Raw genomic sequence first — 16,747 nt, forward strand, 5'->3', positions numbered from 1 at the left:
ACTCAGCCCTGGTGAGGCCTCACCTGGAGAGCTGTGTCCAGTTCTGGGCTCCTCAGGACAAGAGAGACACGGAACTCCTGAGCGGGTCCAGTGGAGGCTACAAAGGTGATGAGGGGTCTGGAGCATCTCTTATGAGGAAAGGCTGAGGGAGCTGGGCCTGTTGAGCCTCAAAGAGATACAACTGAGAGGGGACCTCATCAACATCCATCAGTACCTGAAGGGAAATTGCCAAGACGGACCAGGCTCTCCTCGGTGGTGCTGAGCAACAGAAACAGAACAAGAGGCAATGGGCAGAAACTGATGCACAGGAAGTTCCACCTGAACACCAGGAAGAACTTTACTGTGCAGGTGACCGTGCACTGGAACAGACTGACCAGAGAGGTTGTGGAATCTTCCTCACTGAAAATATTCAAGCACCATTTGGACACAATCCTGTGCCATGGGCTCTAGGATGATCCTGCTTGAGTAGGAAGGTCAGACAAGATGACCCACTGTGGCTCCTTCCAACCTGACCCATTCTGTGATTTTGTGATCTCAATCAGTAGAAAAACAAAATTACTCTGTTAGATTGTTGACTTTTCAAATGGCTAATTAGAAAAATATTTTAATTGTGCAGACATTATATATATTCAGTTGCTATTAGCCATCAACATAAAATCCTTCTCAGTCACAAATCAGTATCTTGTGTGTTGTGTCAATCTTCTCATCCATCATATGGGATTTTATTAAAGCTATTAGTATACAATAATCTTTAATATTAAGGAAACACCTTTTTTGTGAATATAATACCTCATTCTTCAGCAGTGGCTAACAAACTATCTTCTACACTTATTCTGGACCTCCACGCTGTAAAAGAAAAGCATACAGTTAAATATATTCCACTAATGGAATGTAAAACTGAGATCAAATTCTCTTTTGCACTGTTAAGGACTAAGAGACATAGTTCTAGTTTTAATTTCTGATTTAAATATTGACTTTTTTATCTGTCTAAGAACAGGCACAGAGTGTCAAATACCAGCATCTACCAGTAACGGCTACATTTTTTAAGGGAGAATACAAAAAAATCAACACATGCAACCTACAGTTACAGCTGCTTCCATGTCTCTTTCTCTGAAGAAACCTGACTCTTAACCTTAAAAATGTCCGACAAACACAATGACAGGAAACACAAGTTTTAAAATTACTTTTACTGCCCACATTCCAAAGTGCAAAGTAAAAACAAAGCCAAACAGAGTCATTACAATCTTTATGAGAAATCAGAAAGGTATTCAGTTCATTATTTTCCCAACAAAATTATTTTACAACTTACCTCACTGTTAAGCAAACTTATGCAAAAAGTGAAGAAGTGTATTACTATGGGAAATAACTGATTTTGTTTCTACTATATAGATGCGGCATACTTACATACATGAAGGAAAAATTATTTCCTATACTAACATGGTTATGCTATACATATCCTTACCGTTTAACAAAGCTTTGCAAGCATATTTTCATTTCAAACTCAAAATCACCTCACAGATTCCTTGCATTTTGTGCATTCTCCCTTGTGAATCATCAGTTTTTACAACTGAGAATTGTTACAGAACAGAAGCAGGTTTTTCTTGCTTTTCATGTACAGTGTTGTATTTGCAAGTACTGAAGAAAATACTTATATCAAATTTAATAAAATGTTTCCACTACTAGAAATACAAGAGTTAATTTATTAATAAATAACTTACAAAACTAATTTGAGCAATATTTTGGACTTCAATGACCTGGTAATAACCTTTCCTGGTCTAAGAACAGACTTTCATGCTCCTGTCCAGCACAGTCAAATTACACATTAAACAGCTGTTATAAAACAGATAGTGGTGGCAATTAATGCAGGCTGTGACTATCACCAGCTTACCTGCACATCTGTTCTAAGTCCAAATCTCTCTACTCTGTGGTACCACAAGCTGCTAACCAGTGAGAGTTGGCTACCTTCTGTATTAAGAATTGGTACCTTGGGTATTGCATATGAAAACCATGAAAGCCCAGGGCACACACTTAAAAAGAATTACTATGTAATACCGTACAAGAAGGTGTAGAAATAAGCTAAAGAAGAAAACTTACTTGAATGTATTCAATCTCTTCATCTGACATTTGTCTCCTCCTGTATTTCTGAGGTAAGGTTCTTGTTAATTCAGAAGTGTCTGGTGTACCTTGTACTCTACTAATGGGTGATATATTTTGAAAGGCCGGTGATACGCCTCCTACGGATTCCATTGCTTTTGAAGCATGGAGAGATGGCACACTTGCTTGTAGAGATTCCTGTACTGAAAACCAGATTTCAAAACCATTTACAGAAATATTAATAGACTGTAAAATTAACAAACAGCCAATAAAACTTACCATTGCTTAAAAATCTTATTTGTTATAACAAGTACCTAAAAGAGTTAAGTCTACTTTTCATAACCTGCTTTTTTTGTTGTTAAATGTATCAAGTGCAGAGTCTAAAAATTCTGACAGTAGTTTGAATGGCAGAAACACTGATGTGGAAACAGAAGATGTATCAGCATATACCCTAACAATGGCTCTTTCACTGGGAAGCTGTACTTGGAGAAAAAGCATAAAGTTATGTAAATGTTTGTGTGTGGGCAATTATGTAGAAAACTAACTGAGATGATGCTTTTTGTTTACTGCAACTGTAAAGAGAGACAAATGAAAAAGATCTAGAGGCTTACAGAAGGATAAAGGTCACAATCACAACAGACCACAACATGCAATGCAGTGCTGTACCCATTTTTAATACTACAAAATGGCATCCTATCACATTTTGTTAATGATATGCAGAATGACCAACAAGTATCAGGCATCAACAGCCAATGTTAATGAAATGCAGAGACTGAGAAGTGCATGAAGTTCCTCACAGGTGAGGATCAGGAGCTAAGCTTCAGGAATTCACATTAGAGAAGTTGCCTTGATTGTGCAGATAGAAGAGATGACAAAAAGGCAGTGTTGTCACAGTCAGCATTCCGAACCTTAGGTCTGTCCCACCAGGGTGGATTTTACAATGGAAATATGCAATTACCCCACTGGGCAGGACAAAGACCACAGCAATATGTTCATTTTAGCACTCAGTCCTCTATATATGTAAGGGTGAAACACCTGACAAAGCAGAATGCTTCACAGAAGTCCCTCCCAGTGCTCCAGAAAAATGAGCAAGACAAGTGGAACATCTAACAGCTGGACAGAGGCTCTATACACCCATAAAATAAGCAGCATGAAGACTGCATGTACCAAAGCATGTGAGCAGCTAAACCACCACCGTTTCGCCTTCCTTTGTCCTTCCTGGCTCCAACAAAACCAATGACCACAAAGGAGAGGAGGGACTTTAAGCCTTAATGAGTCTGAGGCAGTTGCAGGATTGGGACACCAAACAGCTGCAGCATTGTGACCAAGCCACCATTGAGAGGCATATTCAGAAGCTGTCAGTCATAAGACTGGGTCTGGAAGTCCCAAGGTGGTTCAGAAATGATGGAAGATTCCAAACAGAGCAAGGCAGAAGTGAGCTCATCAGAAGCAGCATATTCTGAACAGGGGAAAAAGTATTTTTGTTCCAAGAAATAACACACCTTACATATGAAAAAAAAAGCAGTTTCTCGAAGTTTGTTTCATCTACCACAAAAAAGTACGGAGATTTGTTAAGGATTTTCCTCTGCTATTTTCCTCTATGTGTTAGTCTGAAGTGTAGTTGGAGTAGACTCATTAGCTAATTAAAACCATCAGAAGTACAGTAATCAGAAGTTTTACTGCTGCTGCTTTAGTTCTGATACAGTCTCTACTACATCTCTCCCTTCACTGTTTGAGACCATGATGTTGCAGTAGTAAAAGGCCCAGTAGAATCTGGCTGGCCTTTCACATTCCTAGTTGCTCTGAGGAGCCAGTTAGCTCTATGGAAGTAACAATGTGGTACAGTTAAATGCAGTTTTTGCTACAGCATTCAAGCAAGACAGAGTAGGTTGCAGCTTACTAACGAGATGACAGATCCTGATTAAGGTAGAAAAGTCTAACATACTTAAAAGATACAGTCACAAAAATCTTCTGACACAGAGATAAACAAGAGGTAAGAAATAGATTGTCAAGCTTATGAGAAAGTAGTTCACTGGCATGAGAGGTGATTCAGCAATTGGCTGAACTGTGCAAAATGTACAGGATTTTGACAGAAAGTTATTGCAGAAAATAGTTCCTGAAGAGTTCACAGGTAAGTCAGAAGAGGGATTTATGTGCATTGTAGAGGCTTTCGAATGTTAAACTAAACTTAAAGTTAATTGCAAGCTTGATAATACTGTGGCAAATAACATGCCACAGTATAATTTCTAAAGAAGTAAGAATAACAGAGCTTTTAAAGACAATTCCTACTTTTCTTTCAGATGCTTTTTGATGCAAAAGGACTTCTAAACCAACATATTGCTAATATAAATCTGTGGTTTAAATATAATAGTATTGGGAATACCATAAATACTAGTGTAGTTATAAAAGTTAACGTAAAAGATTGCAATGATTTTTTTTTCCTCTGCATTAATTAGTAATACAAGAAAATACTTCTTAAAATGTACAGAGGGCTGTCTCTCCCAGCTATAATAATGTTTTGAAAATACAGCAGAAAATACATGACATGCTTCAACTAAGAAAAAATGAGGAAAATGCAACATAATTTATGCAAATATCATTGAATACCTAAAGGTGCTTCAAACTGACTTGGGCACATTCATTTCAGTAAATATTAGTATTTGGGAAAATGTGGCTTTATATAAAAGTAGAAAAACAACACTGGAAATCTTTGTGAACCTTTCTTGAGCAAAAATTAAACATGTGCATGCATTATGTGTCTCCACACAGTTGTACAGAAAAGAAGTTGTACACAAAGTCTAACAGTTGCCGGTAAACTAAATCAAGCATGTTTCAAAAACCTGTTCCAACTCAGTTCAGCTGTATAGCTGAAATAGAGAAATTAGGTGCTGGTTCTTCAGTAAAACAGTCCATGTAAAGAAATGTGGTACAAGCTGTATCCATACACAAAATACTTACTTTTAGGTCTGGGACCACTTTTTCTGTCTGGGAATTTAATTAATGGAGTATGTGGCTTGACTACCTAGAACGAGACCAGTTAGCAAGAGAAACAGACACAGGTTACCTTGCAATAATAAAATGGAATGTACAATGTATCAAACAACTGCTGCTCTCTGCACCACTACTCTGATACACTTACTACTTCTTGAAGTTCTAAGTTTACCCCAAGAAGAATTTTACTTTAAGAAGCAGGCCTGCACCCTGATGTCCAGAGCAGGGACAGGCTTTGTCTTCCTTTTCTCATCAGTGTGTATGTGCAGTAACAGCCACTGCCATTGCATGAATGCAATCACAATACAATGTGCTCTGGTGAGAACCCACCCAGAGTGCTGTGTCCGGCTCTGGAGTCCCCAAAGCAAAAAAACCATGGACGTACTAGCGTGAGTCCAGAGCAGGGCCATAAAGATGATCAGAGGGCTGAAGCACTACTCCTGTCAGGACAGGCTGAAAGAGCTGGGATTGCTCAACCTGACGAAGGCTCTGAGGACACCTTACAACCCAAAGAGGGCAGGTTTGGATTAGAAAGATTACGAAGATTAGGAAGAAAATCTTTACTTTGAGAGTGGTGAAGCATTGGCACAGGTTGTCTAGAGAATCTGTGGCTGCCCCATTTGTGGAAGTGTCTAAGGCCAGGTTGGACGGGGCTTTGAGCAACCTGGTATAGTGAAGGTGCTCCTGCCCACGGCAGGGGCGGTTGTAACGAGGTGACCTTTAAGGCCCCTTCCAATCCAAACCACCCCATAGTTCCACAGCGCTTTAGCACACGGAATCGCGAGCTGTGCTCTGCCTGTACAAAGCACTTTCACCCTGGAGAGACACAGTTTAGGAAGGAGCTGCCAGCCAGCTCCGCACCCCCTGCTATCACAGCACCAGGCAGCTGCGACACCGCTCGCGCGCCACTGCACGGCTCTCCCCAAGGACACCGGCCGCCCCGGGGGCGTGTCCCCAAGCCGCGGCCGCCTCAGGCCTGCTGCTCGACGGCGACAGCAGGACAAGCGAGCCCCGCCGCCCGAGTCAGAGCCCCGGCTGCCTCAGACACCGCTGTCCCGGGGCCGCCCTTACCTGCACCGCCCTGGTGGCAGCCGCCATCTTGCTGCCCATGGTGATGAGTCTGAGTGGCACCTCCGGGCCCCGCCCACAGAGAGCGAGGCCCCGCCCACAGCCACGAACGCCCGCCGTGGGGGGGGACCCGGAACTCTGGCCCGGCCCGCCAAAAAACCGCTTTACCGTAAGTTTAAAAAAGCCTCCAAACCAAATAAAACATTTTTAGGAAAATCAACGCTTTATTCTTATTATTAGATCAAGGAACTCACTTTAAAAAAATAGCTTGGGATCACTTGCCAAGTTAAAAGTGAAGATACACACCAAGATAAAAAAGGACACTACACATTCCTGGAACATAGTGATTTCTACCACCCCGACTCAATTTCCTTCAAACACCAAACATCACCAGTTAAAAAAAGCGCAAATGCTAGTAAAGACATGTAAGCAAAATACTGCTTGCTGCACAGTCAACAGTACGAAGTTGCATCTGCAGACAAGAGTCGCTGCTAACAAGAGCATAAAATTTCTGCTGTTTGAAATAATACATAATGTCTTAACAACAGAAATAATCCCAACTCCAGACTTGCTAAATATTTTCCAGCTTGAGCTTTCCACTGGGACAGAGCAAGGTCATGCATCCGCCCTAAGCTCTACGGCCTGCTGGTCACCAGGAAAGGGGTACAGCAGAGCCTCAGTTTTAAGTCCACTTCTACATAAAACCTTGAAACTTCCTTGCGTTACTGTTGCCTTTCAGAGGAAAATGAGTGCTTGAGACAGGACAGTTTGAGAAGTGAGTCTTCAGGTAGTTTCATCTTATCAGCTGCACGACCATTGTTTACGATTTCAAAGAACTGCTTGGCACACTCTGATTCTCCAGACAGAACAACATCTTTTCAGAAATTCTTGAACTGTATCTTTGAGAAATGTATAACCTATCAAGTTTAGTGAAAATGCATAAAATGTATAAAATAAACACCATATCTTCTGTCTCAGGAGACATTTTTCTCAAGCTGTAGAACAATTGTCTTTAAAGATGGATCTTCTGCCCAGTTAACTCCACTTCCAATTATGATACTCTATAAATGAGAAAGATTTACAGGTTAAAACAAGCCCTTAAAAAGGACAATTCCTAGTAAAATATCTCAAAGAAAGTCTGCTTTTTAATTATTAATTTGAAAGCCCTTGAAATTCACAAATGTTTGAAGTAGGCAGGATGGGGGGAAAAAGGAGAAGAGGAAGTACTGGTTTGGATCCTATCGTTGATACACAGGCAAAAAAACCCCCAAATCTATGCTTTTTGATTTCCTAGAGGGGCCTGCATACTACCCCTATTTTAAATGCAGAAACCTAGAGAAAGTTTTTAACAATGCGAAATAAAGTTTGCCTCAAATACAAAATAACACAGTTAACATTCTCACCCTGCCATTCTGGATTGAAAACGGGAATTTAAATTTAACCAAAAAGGATCTTCTCTACTAAGGGCTCAGAAAATTTCAGGAATACAAAACCAGGAGATTGTTTTAGACCCTATTCTAAAACCCAGTAAAACGTTAGATTTCTCGTTCTCAATTTGAGCTGTAACAATGTAATCAATGCAAACCAGTAGCAGCCACAGGATGCAATGCAAAAAGACAGAATACTCTTTCTGTCCTTGACATTCTTATGCAGCCTGAGACCCTTCCACCCTAACCCAAAACCATGAGGTTTTCTTCCTCACTTTGCATGACTTCACACTCCAGGTGACCTGCCAGTCAACTGGCTGCATGTACAGATTAGTTGGCAGCCCTTGACACATGGATAACCAAAAGGGCAAAGGCTACACTGCTGAAAGGATCTGGAGACTGGCTGTGGCTGCAGGCCAGGGCTTTCACAGGGCTGCAGGGGATGACACAGAGAAGGCATGTGGTCAGAAGGGGCAGATGGAGGGTCACTGGTAACATGGGATTAACACCTACTTATTTTTTCTAACCATGAGATGGGGGAACTGATTTGGTAGGGCGCAGAGGCAATGAAGAGTAGAAGGAAATACAGCCATTGCTGTGACAGACGTTCAAAAAAGTGCATTATCTTTGTACCTTCAAGGAAACAAAGACAGATTGATAGACTGTCTCTAAACCCTGCAAAAAAAATAATGCAAAGATGCTCGTGACAATTTCAGGCTTTTAGCCTTTAAAGCAATAGAAGTCTTCCTTCCATACACAGTTTTTCCATTACCACTGTTAAAGGTTTTAGAAAACAGTTTTCGAAACACAAAAGTTACACAGTTTGTGTAAGTTACATTTGCCATACAGTATGTTATCTTGAGTGCAATGAAAAATTGTAAACTTGGTTCTAAAAGCCATAAAACATTACCTGGAACACGTTTTGAATTACTGTAGTTGTCTGTCTTTCTTGTTCTAATTTATCAAACAACTTCTGTTTTGCAGTGGCATTCACAGCTGCTTGTTTCTCCCTTTCCCTTTTCATCATGTTCTGAATTTGCTGTAGTTTCTGTCCTATATCTTTTTTTAGTGCTGTTACATTATTAGGAAAATGAAGCATTAAGAAGTAGTTAGGTGAACAGTAGAACTGAAGATATTCTTTTTTCCTCACAGCCACCTAAAGCACTTCCACTGCAAAAACCTTAACTTTACCCTCCACTCCTTCCCTCCAATATACCTCAAGATATTAATTTCATGAAAGAGGCAACACATGAAACACATGAAAGTGGCTACCTGGTATCAAACTACAACAATTGGCTCCCTGGCCAACAGCAAAACAGGAAGTACATTGTATGCTGTCTGCATTTCCCTCAGACAGGGACCATTAATTTGCACATCAGTCCTATACCCTTTCAAGTGTCTTCAAGTGCCACAACTTGTATAGGTCTTTTGTATACCTTTTTAAGACCCTTACTCCTTTTTCAGATTTCATTGAAACCAAATTCCAAAGTCATACAACAAGCATATGGACATGACCAGTGAATTTTACTATTTTTATAGGAAACCAGGCTAAAAACTAGACTGATTAAAAGTGTTTAGGGACAGTTCATATGTTGAAAGAATGCTGGCAGAGCACTCCTTCCTTTATTTGCAAAGATATGAAGTATGTTCATTTTTCCCATGTGAACAGTTACTTCATTGTGTTTGTTCATTACTGTCAACACATACACAACTCCCTAAGCATGAATCAAACAACAGCTGTTAAAATTGGTGACAAACTTGGTCATGAAAGAAAGAACACATTTACCTTATGAAGTCTGAATATTGACTTCACTCCTAAATTTGACCCACTCTAACAAGACTACTGAATACCAATATATATACACTTCGTAAGTAAATCCCCTCCCTATCCTGCAAACACCTCATAAATGTGCAGTATGACAAAAAAGTATCTTTTAGGTGCTATAGGGCTAATTTAAATGACTAACCAATGTGTTACTTTCTGGGGAGCTTATATTAAATAATAAAATGCTGCCACATTGTTTTTGAGTGTTGTCTTGCATTTCTCATTCTAATGTGTCAGTCTCATGTCCAAACAGGGAACATACCAGCTCATCTCTACAGTACTTCCTACTCTTTTAACAAGTTTTATAACAGTGTTGAGAGTTTTGTTACTTCCCATGTAAATTAATATTGCTACAAAAACAACTTCAAAATATGAACTATATGAACTCTACATTAAAATACAAACCAAAGTCAATACAGATAACACACTTACAGAGTCTTTTCCTTTTAATGTCAATCAACTGCTGCTCCTTCGAGTGTGCTCGCTGAAAGGGGAAAAAAAAGTATTTTCCAGACTCTTGTCTCCAAAAATATTGAAAGATGCTAATTCAAATCCACAAAAGCGCAATCCACAGCTAAGGGCAACTCTACAACATACTTACTTACACACTCACTTTAAGTAATCCTCTCAATAATTTTGAGATTATTGGTGAGTAGGAACTTCACCCTTATCACCACATATTTAGCTTCAAAGGACTTGTGCAGTCCTGTTGCTTTCAAAGTGCCCATGCTGAGGTTGGTTGACCTGCACAACAGCAACAGAAGCTGCAACAGCCACTCACCTGCTGATGTTCAATTATTGCCTGGCTGAGCGATATTATGTGTTTCATTGTTTCCAGGATCAGACTAAAGAAGGAAACAGTTGCATACCATAAGACCACTGATAAAAGTCAATATCATAAATGTTTTATTCAACTTTATTTGATTTAAACAAAGAATTTCTCCTTTATTGTAACAGAAAAATAATATTACATGTCTGCACACTTTTTACAGTTAATATACTAAGTATCATTGAAGAGGCCAAAGAGTTCCCTTACTTTTCTCTCGGTTTCCCTAAGATTTCATTTAAGGCTGTCCAACATTTTCAATCACAGAGTTTGGAAGGCATCAAGAAAGTCTAGCTATTTGGAAATGGCTACGAATTTAAGCTCCTAAATCATGGAGATGCAACCCCTTAGCTGTATTTCTGATAGAAATGAAATTTCTCATATTACATTTCATATGCATCCACCTGCTAATGTTAGGTAGGAAGTGGAAAGCTACTTTTAAATATGTTTAAGCTTTCAGTTCTTTTTCAAAGATGTTTTGCTCCTACATGGTTAATTAATAAAGGCAGCAAAGCAGAGGCAAGGCCCTGTTACAAGCCTGTAATCTGCTCAGCTATTATAAATGCAGGTAATTCAGGCACTAAAGACAAAAAGCTCTCTTGGCTACAAGCAGTTCTCACTAGTGAATCAAGAGTTATGATCTCTGTAATCAAAGGTGGGTAAATTCAGAGCCCGTATGTAAATCTAGAGTGGGTGTGTGAGGTCTGATCATGCTGATTCTAGCCAGAAGGTAGACAGTGTATCATTCTGTCAGGTCTAGAAAAAGGAAGCTTGCTTTCGTAAGAGGTAAAATGAAACAATCTAGAAATGTGTCACAATAAACTGTGCAAAGTCTGTTCCTTTCTAGCCATCTGACCCCCAAGAACACCTTACCGTGACTCCTCATCATCTTGATTCACTTTGTTTCTCAGGATATCCATAATCTGGATCCTGCATAGTGTAAGAAGGAACATAAGACTGATGAGAACTCATAGCAAACAGAAAGAAGCAGATTTAAATAAGTAATAGAAAAAGATAATTTCCAGAATTCCACTTTTGTCCACTTTCACATTGAAATTCTATTAACACAATATTCAGCACCTTTTAAATAACACACTTCTTTAAAAATGGGCCTTAACTCTCAGGACAAGAAAGAAGTATCAATGATTATTTGTGAGACTGACAACTCCTTTTCCTCTTGACCAACATATTTGGACACCATTAATCCCAGAGTCTGCAGAAAGGAAGATGTGCAAAAGTGTGAATTCAAATAAACAGCCATGCAACATGGGATGCCTAACATTATCAACTTTCACCTTTTCATATGCATTTGGAAAATATTGCCAAGAAATATGCTTTCTGATCTGTACAGTCACACTTTCATAACTGTGAAGTAACTTTAGGGTTCACACATTTCAACTGGTAAGTTTTTAGTTTTGGCGGGGGGTTTTTTGTTTTGTTTTCTACAGCATATCCATCTGCATTCCTATGGGGTTCAATGGTACTTAAAATCTAAGCTCCCATATCACTTAAAAATCCCATTTTAATTAGACCTATGTATATATGCTTATGTATATATGCATCTATACACACAGAGAGGAAATCTCCAAATAAAGGGTGAAGAAAATTCTACCTTTGCAAGGCCAATGCCTTGTTCTGGAAAGAGACTTTTACTTCCTCTGTCTCTCTTTGCAAATCTTGTGAGGCACTGAAAGACAAAAAGCAGTAAGACAGACAACCTGAGTGTGAAGATAACGAAGTTTAAAAGCAGTGTCACATTTTAACTTGCTTTCTACATATCTAATGTCAGAATTTTTCATGTAAGCCACAAATTATTAGGGTTAGGAGTAATTTACTATGTGAAACTATATTAGTGAATTCTAGCCATCACATAAAGGACTGCAAATTTAAAAGCCATCTCGGATACAGAAATACATTAGGAAAATGAATAAAGCATTTTTTCCCCACATTTTCTCTTAGTTTCCATTATTTTCACCAAACTTCTCCAAAGTACTGGTTGTTAATCCAGCAATTCACTAAGAAGGAATACCTACAAGAGAATTTTGAAGTTATCCAGTGACATACCTCTGGATGTATTTTTCTTCAATTACATGATCAGGGAAATTTTCTTGACCTGCAAAAGAGAACATCATTTTAAAAAGCACAGCAGAGACTTTTAAAGACAATCTACAGAGCATAAAGGATCAGCACTTTTTGTGTGAACAGATTATTTCTTACTTCTACCTCCAAGCTTTATTATCTCTTTTACTGTTAATGAGACTACACTATCAATCTGTATCAGAGAAATAATTAGGCTTTAAAATATTTTAATTCACCACTTTTTAGATGAGCTGGAGCTGGTTCATGACATTGCTCTATACATGCCAATGGATGGTTCAGTGGAAGAGCATGTACCCAGCTGCACCCTGGCTGTATCAGAACTGTGGCCAGGAGGTTGAGGGAGGTGATTCTGCCCCTCTACTCTGCTCTTGGCAGACCCCACCTGCTGTGCTGCATTCAGGCCTGGGATTCCTGACATAAGAAGCACATGGATCTGTTAGAGCAGGTCCAGAGGAGGTCAGTGAAGATGATCAGAGGGCTGCAGCACCTCTCCTTTGAGGAAAGGCTGAGAGAGTGGCTGTTCAGCTTGGAGAAGGTTGCATGGTGACGTTACTGAGTCATTTCTGTGAATGGAGCTTATGAGAGAGCTGGAGAAGAACTTTTTGCCAGGGCATGTAGTGACAGGACAAGGGGAAATGGCTTTAAATTGAAAGAGGGTAGGCTTAGATTAGATATACTGTGGGGTGGTGAGGCATGGTGAGGCACTGGCAGAGACTGCCCAGAGAAGCTGTGGATGCCTCATCCCTGGAAGTGTTCAAGATCAGGTTGTCAGGTTGGTAGTGGAAGGTGTCCCTGAGCGTGGTGGGGGGTTTGGAACCAGATATCTTTAACGTCCTTTTCAACCCAAATAATCCAGTGATTCTTCAGGTAATGGAAACACCTTAAATCAGTATTGCTGCCAAACACTTTGGCAGACTTTTGGCAAGACTTCAGCCCCAGTGACCAGACTTCTGAAAACCATCACTACGTGTCAGAGGAGTCTTAAGTTCAAACCCAGAAAAGAAGAGAAAGGACAGTGGGCAACAACTATATGGCATCTTCGTTAACATTCAAATACGTCTCAAAAGCTGCCTAGAAAACGTGGTAAAACGTACAGCCAAGAAAAACATTTCATTATCGTAAGAAGCACTTTTGATAAATAATTAAAGACTTTATATATATATATATGCCACGTCGCACTCTTTGTTAGTGCAAGATCCCACTGCGAGAAGGGATGTACTTACCGCCAAGAATGGCAGTGTTGTACTCCATGAGCTGCTCCTTCATTTGGTCCCTCAGGCTGCGGCGGGAGTAAAGAGACAACGGTCAGAGGCTGCGCATCCCTGCATTCCACCCTGGGCTGCTCCTCCCTGTCCCGTCCCGTCGGCACTAACCGGACCAGAGTGAGAACACTCACGTCGCCGCCGTCCCGGGGCCGCGCCGGGGCCGAAGCCAGCTCCAGCTCCCGAGTCAGCGCCGAGGCTAGGGCCGACTCCATTTCCCCGGCCAGCGCCGGGGCCCGGTCCAGCTGCTCCTCAGTCACTGCCGCCATCGCCGCGCCTTCAAACCGCGCGGCTCCCGGCTGCCCGCGCGCCCCGCGCCTGCGCAGAGCAGCGGCGGGGGAGGGCCGCGCCCCCGGCCCGGCCTGCGGGAGGTGCAGGGGCGCTGGCTCAGTGCACGCAAGGGGAACAACCGGAGTGGGCGGGCACTAGGTAAAGCGCAATAATCCTTCCCTCTGACCTAGTGTTCGTGCGGAGATAGAAGCAATAGGTCTTGCAGCTGGAATGTGGCTTATCGCTGTTGGTCACATGATCTTTGCCGGGCAGCGGTGCAGCTTTAGCTGAGTCTCGGCTGCACTGGAGAGGGGGAGCTGGGCTGCTCTGCCTGCCCACAGCAGGAAGGGAGGGTTCCGCGGGTGGAACAGGGCCCATCGGCACTGCAGGGGCTCGCGACCCCTATGTCAGGGCACCAGAGGAAGGCATGGCCGCAGCAGCAGCCGAGCACTGGGCTGGGAAAGGGGTGCACAGCACAAGGAGGCCGCAGACGGTACCTGTCAGGGTTCTGTCTGGGGCTCCGGGGCTGGCGGAGGCACATTTTCCTTTGCGGAAAACCTCAGCAGCCTCCTAGCGACCATCCTCTCCGGGACGGGGGCGTACTTGACACTCGGCTGCCCTTGGTCCCCCTCCAACGTCAACTTCTTGGCGACTGGCCGCACTTTCGGCTCAGCCACGCAGTTGCTGATGTCCCCCAGGGCGGTACGGGGGCGCAGCCCCATCGCGGGGGCGGCCGCCGTCCCATTCTCGGGGATGGGCGGCGCGCTCCTCTTGTCTGAGGGATCGGCTACGCAGCGGGACTGCAGGGGAGGGCGAGAGAAGGGCGGTCAGGGGATGGCGCGTGTGGGTGTGAGCTGCACCGCCGCGTCCCCGGGCCGCGGGAACGGGAGAATAGGGGCAGCGCTGCAGGCAGCGACGGCGGGCTGGAGGAGCGGAGCCGGGGCAAGACCGCACGGCTCCGTACGTGCAGAGCTGAGGAGCTTCCCGAGCGCTCCCCTTCGCACCAAAGAGGGCTGAAGGGGAGGAGAGCGAGGGAACCAATAGGTTGTCCCAGGAGAAAGCGAAACAGGGACACACCCACCACCCTCCCCGCCAAGCCAAGACCGGGCTGCCGGCGGCTGTACTCCGCACTGCCCGCCAAGCTGCATGGAGGGGAAGGGAAGGGGAGGGCAGAGCAGGACACGAAGGGCCGCCCGGCTGCCTCCTCCCGAGTCACGGTGACACCCCGCTCACCCCACGCCGAGCCGGACCCATCGCGCACGTACCCGGGTGACCCTGCCGGGCACCCGAGAGCAGTAGGACGGGGCGCGGTGCTGCCGCCGCGGCCGCGGGCGGGCCGCTCTCGGGCCCGTAACTCGGGCCTTGCTTACGCCCCCATGGCTTCTGTAACCGGGGAAGCCAAGACACAGGACATAAAACATTACTGGAAAACACTAACATTTTCCTCCTTCGGTACACATGCACTGCTCGCTCGGAGTTCCCTTCAAACCTGTTTAGTTGTTCAAAGTGTTTTGTTGCAACTCTCTGCATACAGATCAGGTGACTAGATTGAAGCTCCCCATGCCCTCCCAGTATTAAGATATGAATCAACTGGCCCGCACCTGTGATTTGAAAACCCGCCACATAGCACAGTTCCAATAAATCTTGTGGGGAATCCTGAACCCCTCTTCGGAGGATTATTGACAGACTAAACAAATTTAAGATAGATGCTGTTAAGGTAGACAATGCTAATTGCCATTGTCTTCCTGGCAGGACAGCCACGAAGAACACTGTACATGTGTACTGGATAACATGCAAAAACCTGCCAAGTGCAAGCTAAGATGTAGATTTGCACTTGCCTGTGAAGTATCCAGGTATGGGCTCATCTTCACTACCATGGTCACAGTGCCAGCCACCTTGGATTTGTTTTGGGTTCTGTCGCTAGCAGCTGAAGTGGGAAATCACTATTTGCTCAGAGAAAACTGTGGCAAGCACAAAAGCTTTACAATTATGTTAAGATAATGATTTGAAAGACAGAATCACCTCCATTTTCATCATCTTCATTTCCATGTCACAATAGGGTTTGCTGAAATACTGTCAAGTCTAGTACAACCACCTCAAAACAGGAGTGGCACATTGTAAACATTAACTGAAGCTTTTTGTTTGAGATTGGTTTCAAAACCAAAATATCATCCTAGTTCTAGACTGAGCATAACTGTAGCTCGTCAAGTGACGAGCCTTCTGGATGAGGCAAGGTAAGAAAACCACTGACAAATGTGTAAATGGGCAAAAAACAGGATTCAGCTTTGAGGAGGTGGCTGACTCTCCAGTACCATCCTGAGACGAGGGACTGTGATTTATGCACTTTATCGTCATCACTCTACACAAATGCAGTGCAACTTCTAGAAACCTTCTGACCACAGTTTTCCCAGTCAGTCTTGTACTGCAGATAGTGTTTTAACATAGCACGGGAGGAACTCCTTCGAAGAAGAGTAACAAAACAAACCATGCAGATTTGTATAAACAGTCTGATCACAAGGTAAGCAAAATGGCTCAAGAACATCCTGGTAAATCTGCTCTGATTATGTAATTCCTTTATGACTCTGTCCTGTCCTTCAATTTCACTAACATCAAGTCTATTCTTATTATAATGGTATTCAAGAACCACTGAATACCAGAAACAAGAAAACAGTATGACAAAATAATACCGCTGTGATACATGGGGTGATGAAAGATGTATTCATCCGTGTTAACCACTGAATTAATTTCTTGAATTTCAAGGAAAATATTGACGTGCTACAGACAAGGAGATAAGGGGGCACAAGAAGCCTGTAAACAGATGTAAGGACAACTACTTCTGAAGATGTATGTTACTCACCCATTGACAGGTTTTCACTAAATACAC

The 16,747-nt window shown here is 42.7% G+C and overlaps 2 protein-coding genes across 3 annotated transcripts; both read right to left on the reverse strand.

The window, feature by feature from the left end:
* Positions 1 to 568: 568 nt before the first annotated feature.
* Positions 569 to 6,243, reverse strand: MRPS36 (mitochondrial ribosomal protein S36). Its single transcript, XM_032097240.1, has 4 exons — positions 6,157 to 6,243; positions 5,053 to 5,116; positions 2,095 to 2,297; positions 569 to 846 (listed from the first exon to the last, which is right to left on the reverse strand). Exons 1-4 carry the CDS (start codon positions 6,193 to 6,195, stop codon positions 829 to 831), a joined length of 324 nt encoding a protein of 107 aa, XP_031953131.1. The 5' UTR covers positions 6,196 to 6,243; the 3' UTR covers positions 569 to 828.
* Positions 6,244 to 6,353: 110 nt separating this feature from the next.
* CENPH (centromere protein H) lies at positions 6,354 to 14,796 on the reverse strand. 2 transcript variants are annotated; one of them, XM_032096065.1, is made up of 9 exons: positions 14,361 to 14,796; positions 13,555 to 13,610; positions 12,296 to 12,344; positions 11,844 to 11,918; positions 11,105 to 11,161; positions 10,187 to 10,250; positions 9,838 to 9,889; positions 8,491 to 8,651; positions 6,354 to 7,214 (listed from the first exon to the last, which is right to left on the reverse strand). In XM_032096065.1, the coding sequence occupies exons 1-9, from the start codon at positions 14,402 to 14,404 to the stop codon at positions 7,128 to 7,130; spliced, it is 645 nt and encodes a 214-aa protein (XP_031951956.1). In that variant the 5' UTR covers positions 14,405 to 14,796; the 3' UTR covers positions 6,354 to 7,127. The 2 variants fall into 2 exon arrangements, with proteins under 2 accessions (XP_031951956.1, XP_031951955.1); XM_032096064.1 differs by lacking the exon at positions 14,361 to 14,796 and adding an exon at positions 13,705 to 13,916.
* Between the last annotated feature and the right edge of the window lie 1,951 nt (positions 14,797 to 16,747).

Source organism: Corvus moneduloides, chromosome Z (genome assembly GCF_009650955.1).
Source record: "Corvus moneduloides isolate bCorMon1 chromosome Z, bCorMon1.pri, whole genome shotgun sequence".
In the NCBI taxonomy this organism is placed as follows: Eukaryota; Metazoa; Chordata; class Aves; order Passeriformes; family Corvidae; genus Corvus; species Corvus moneduloides.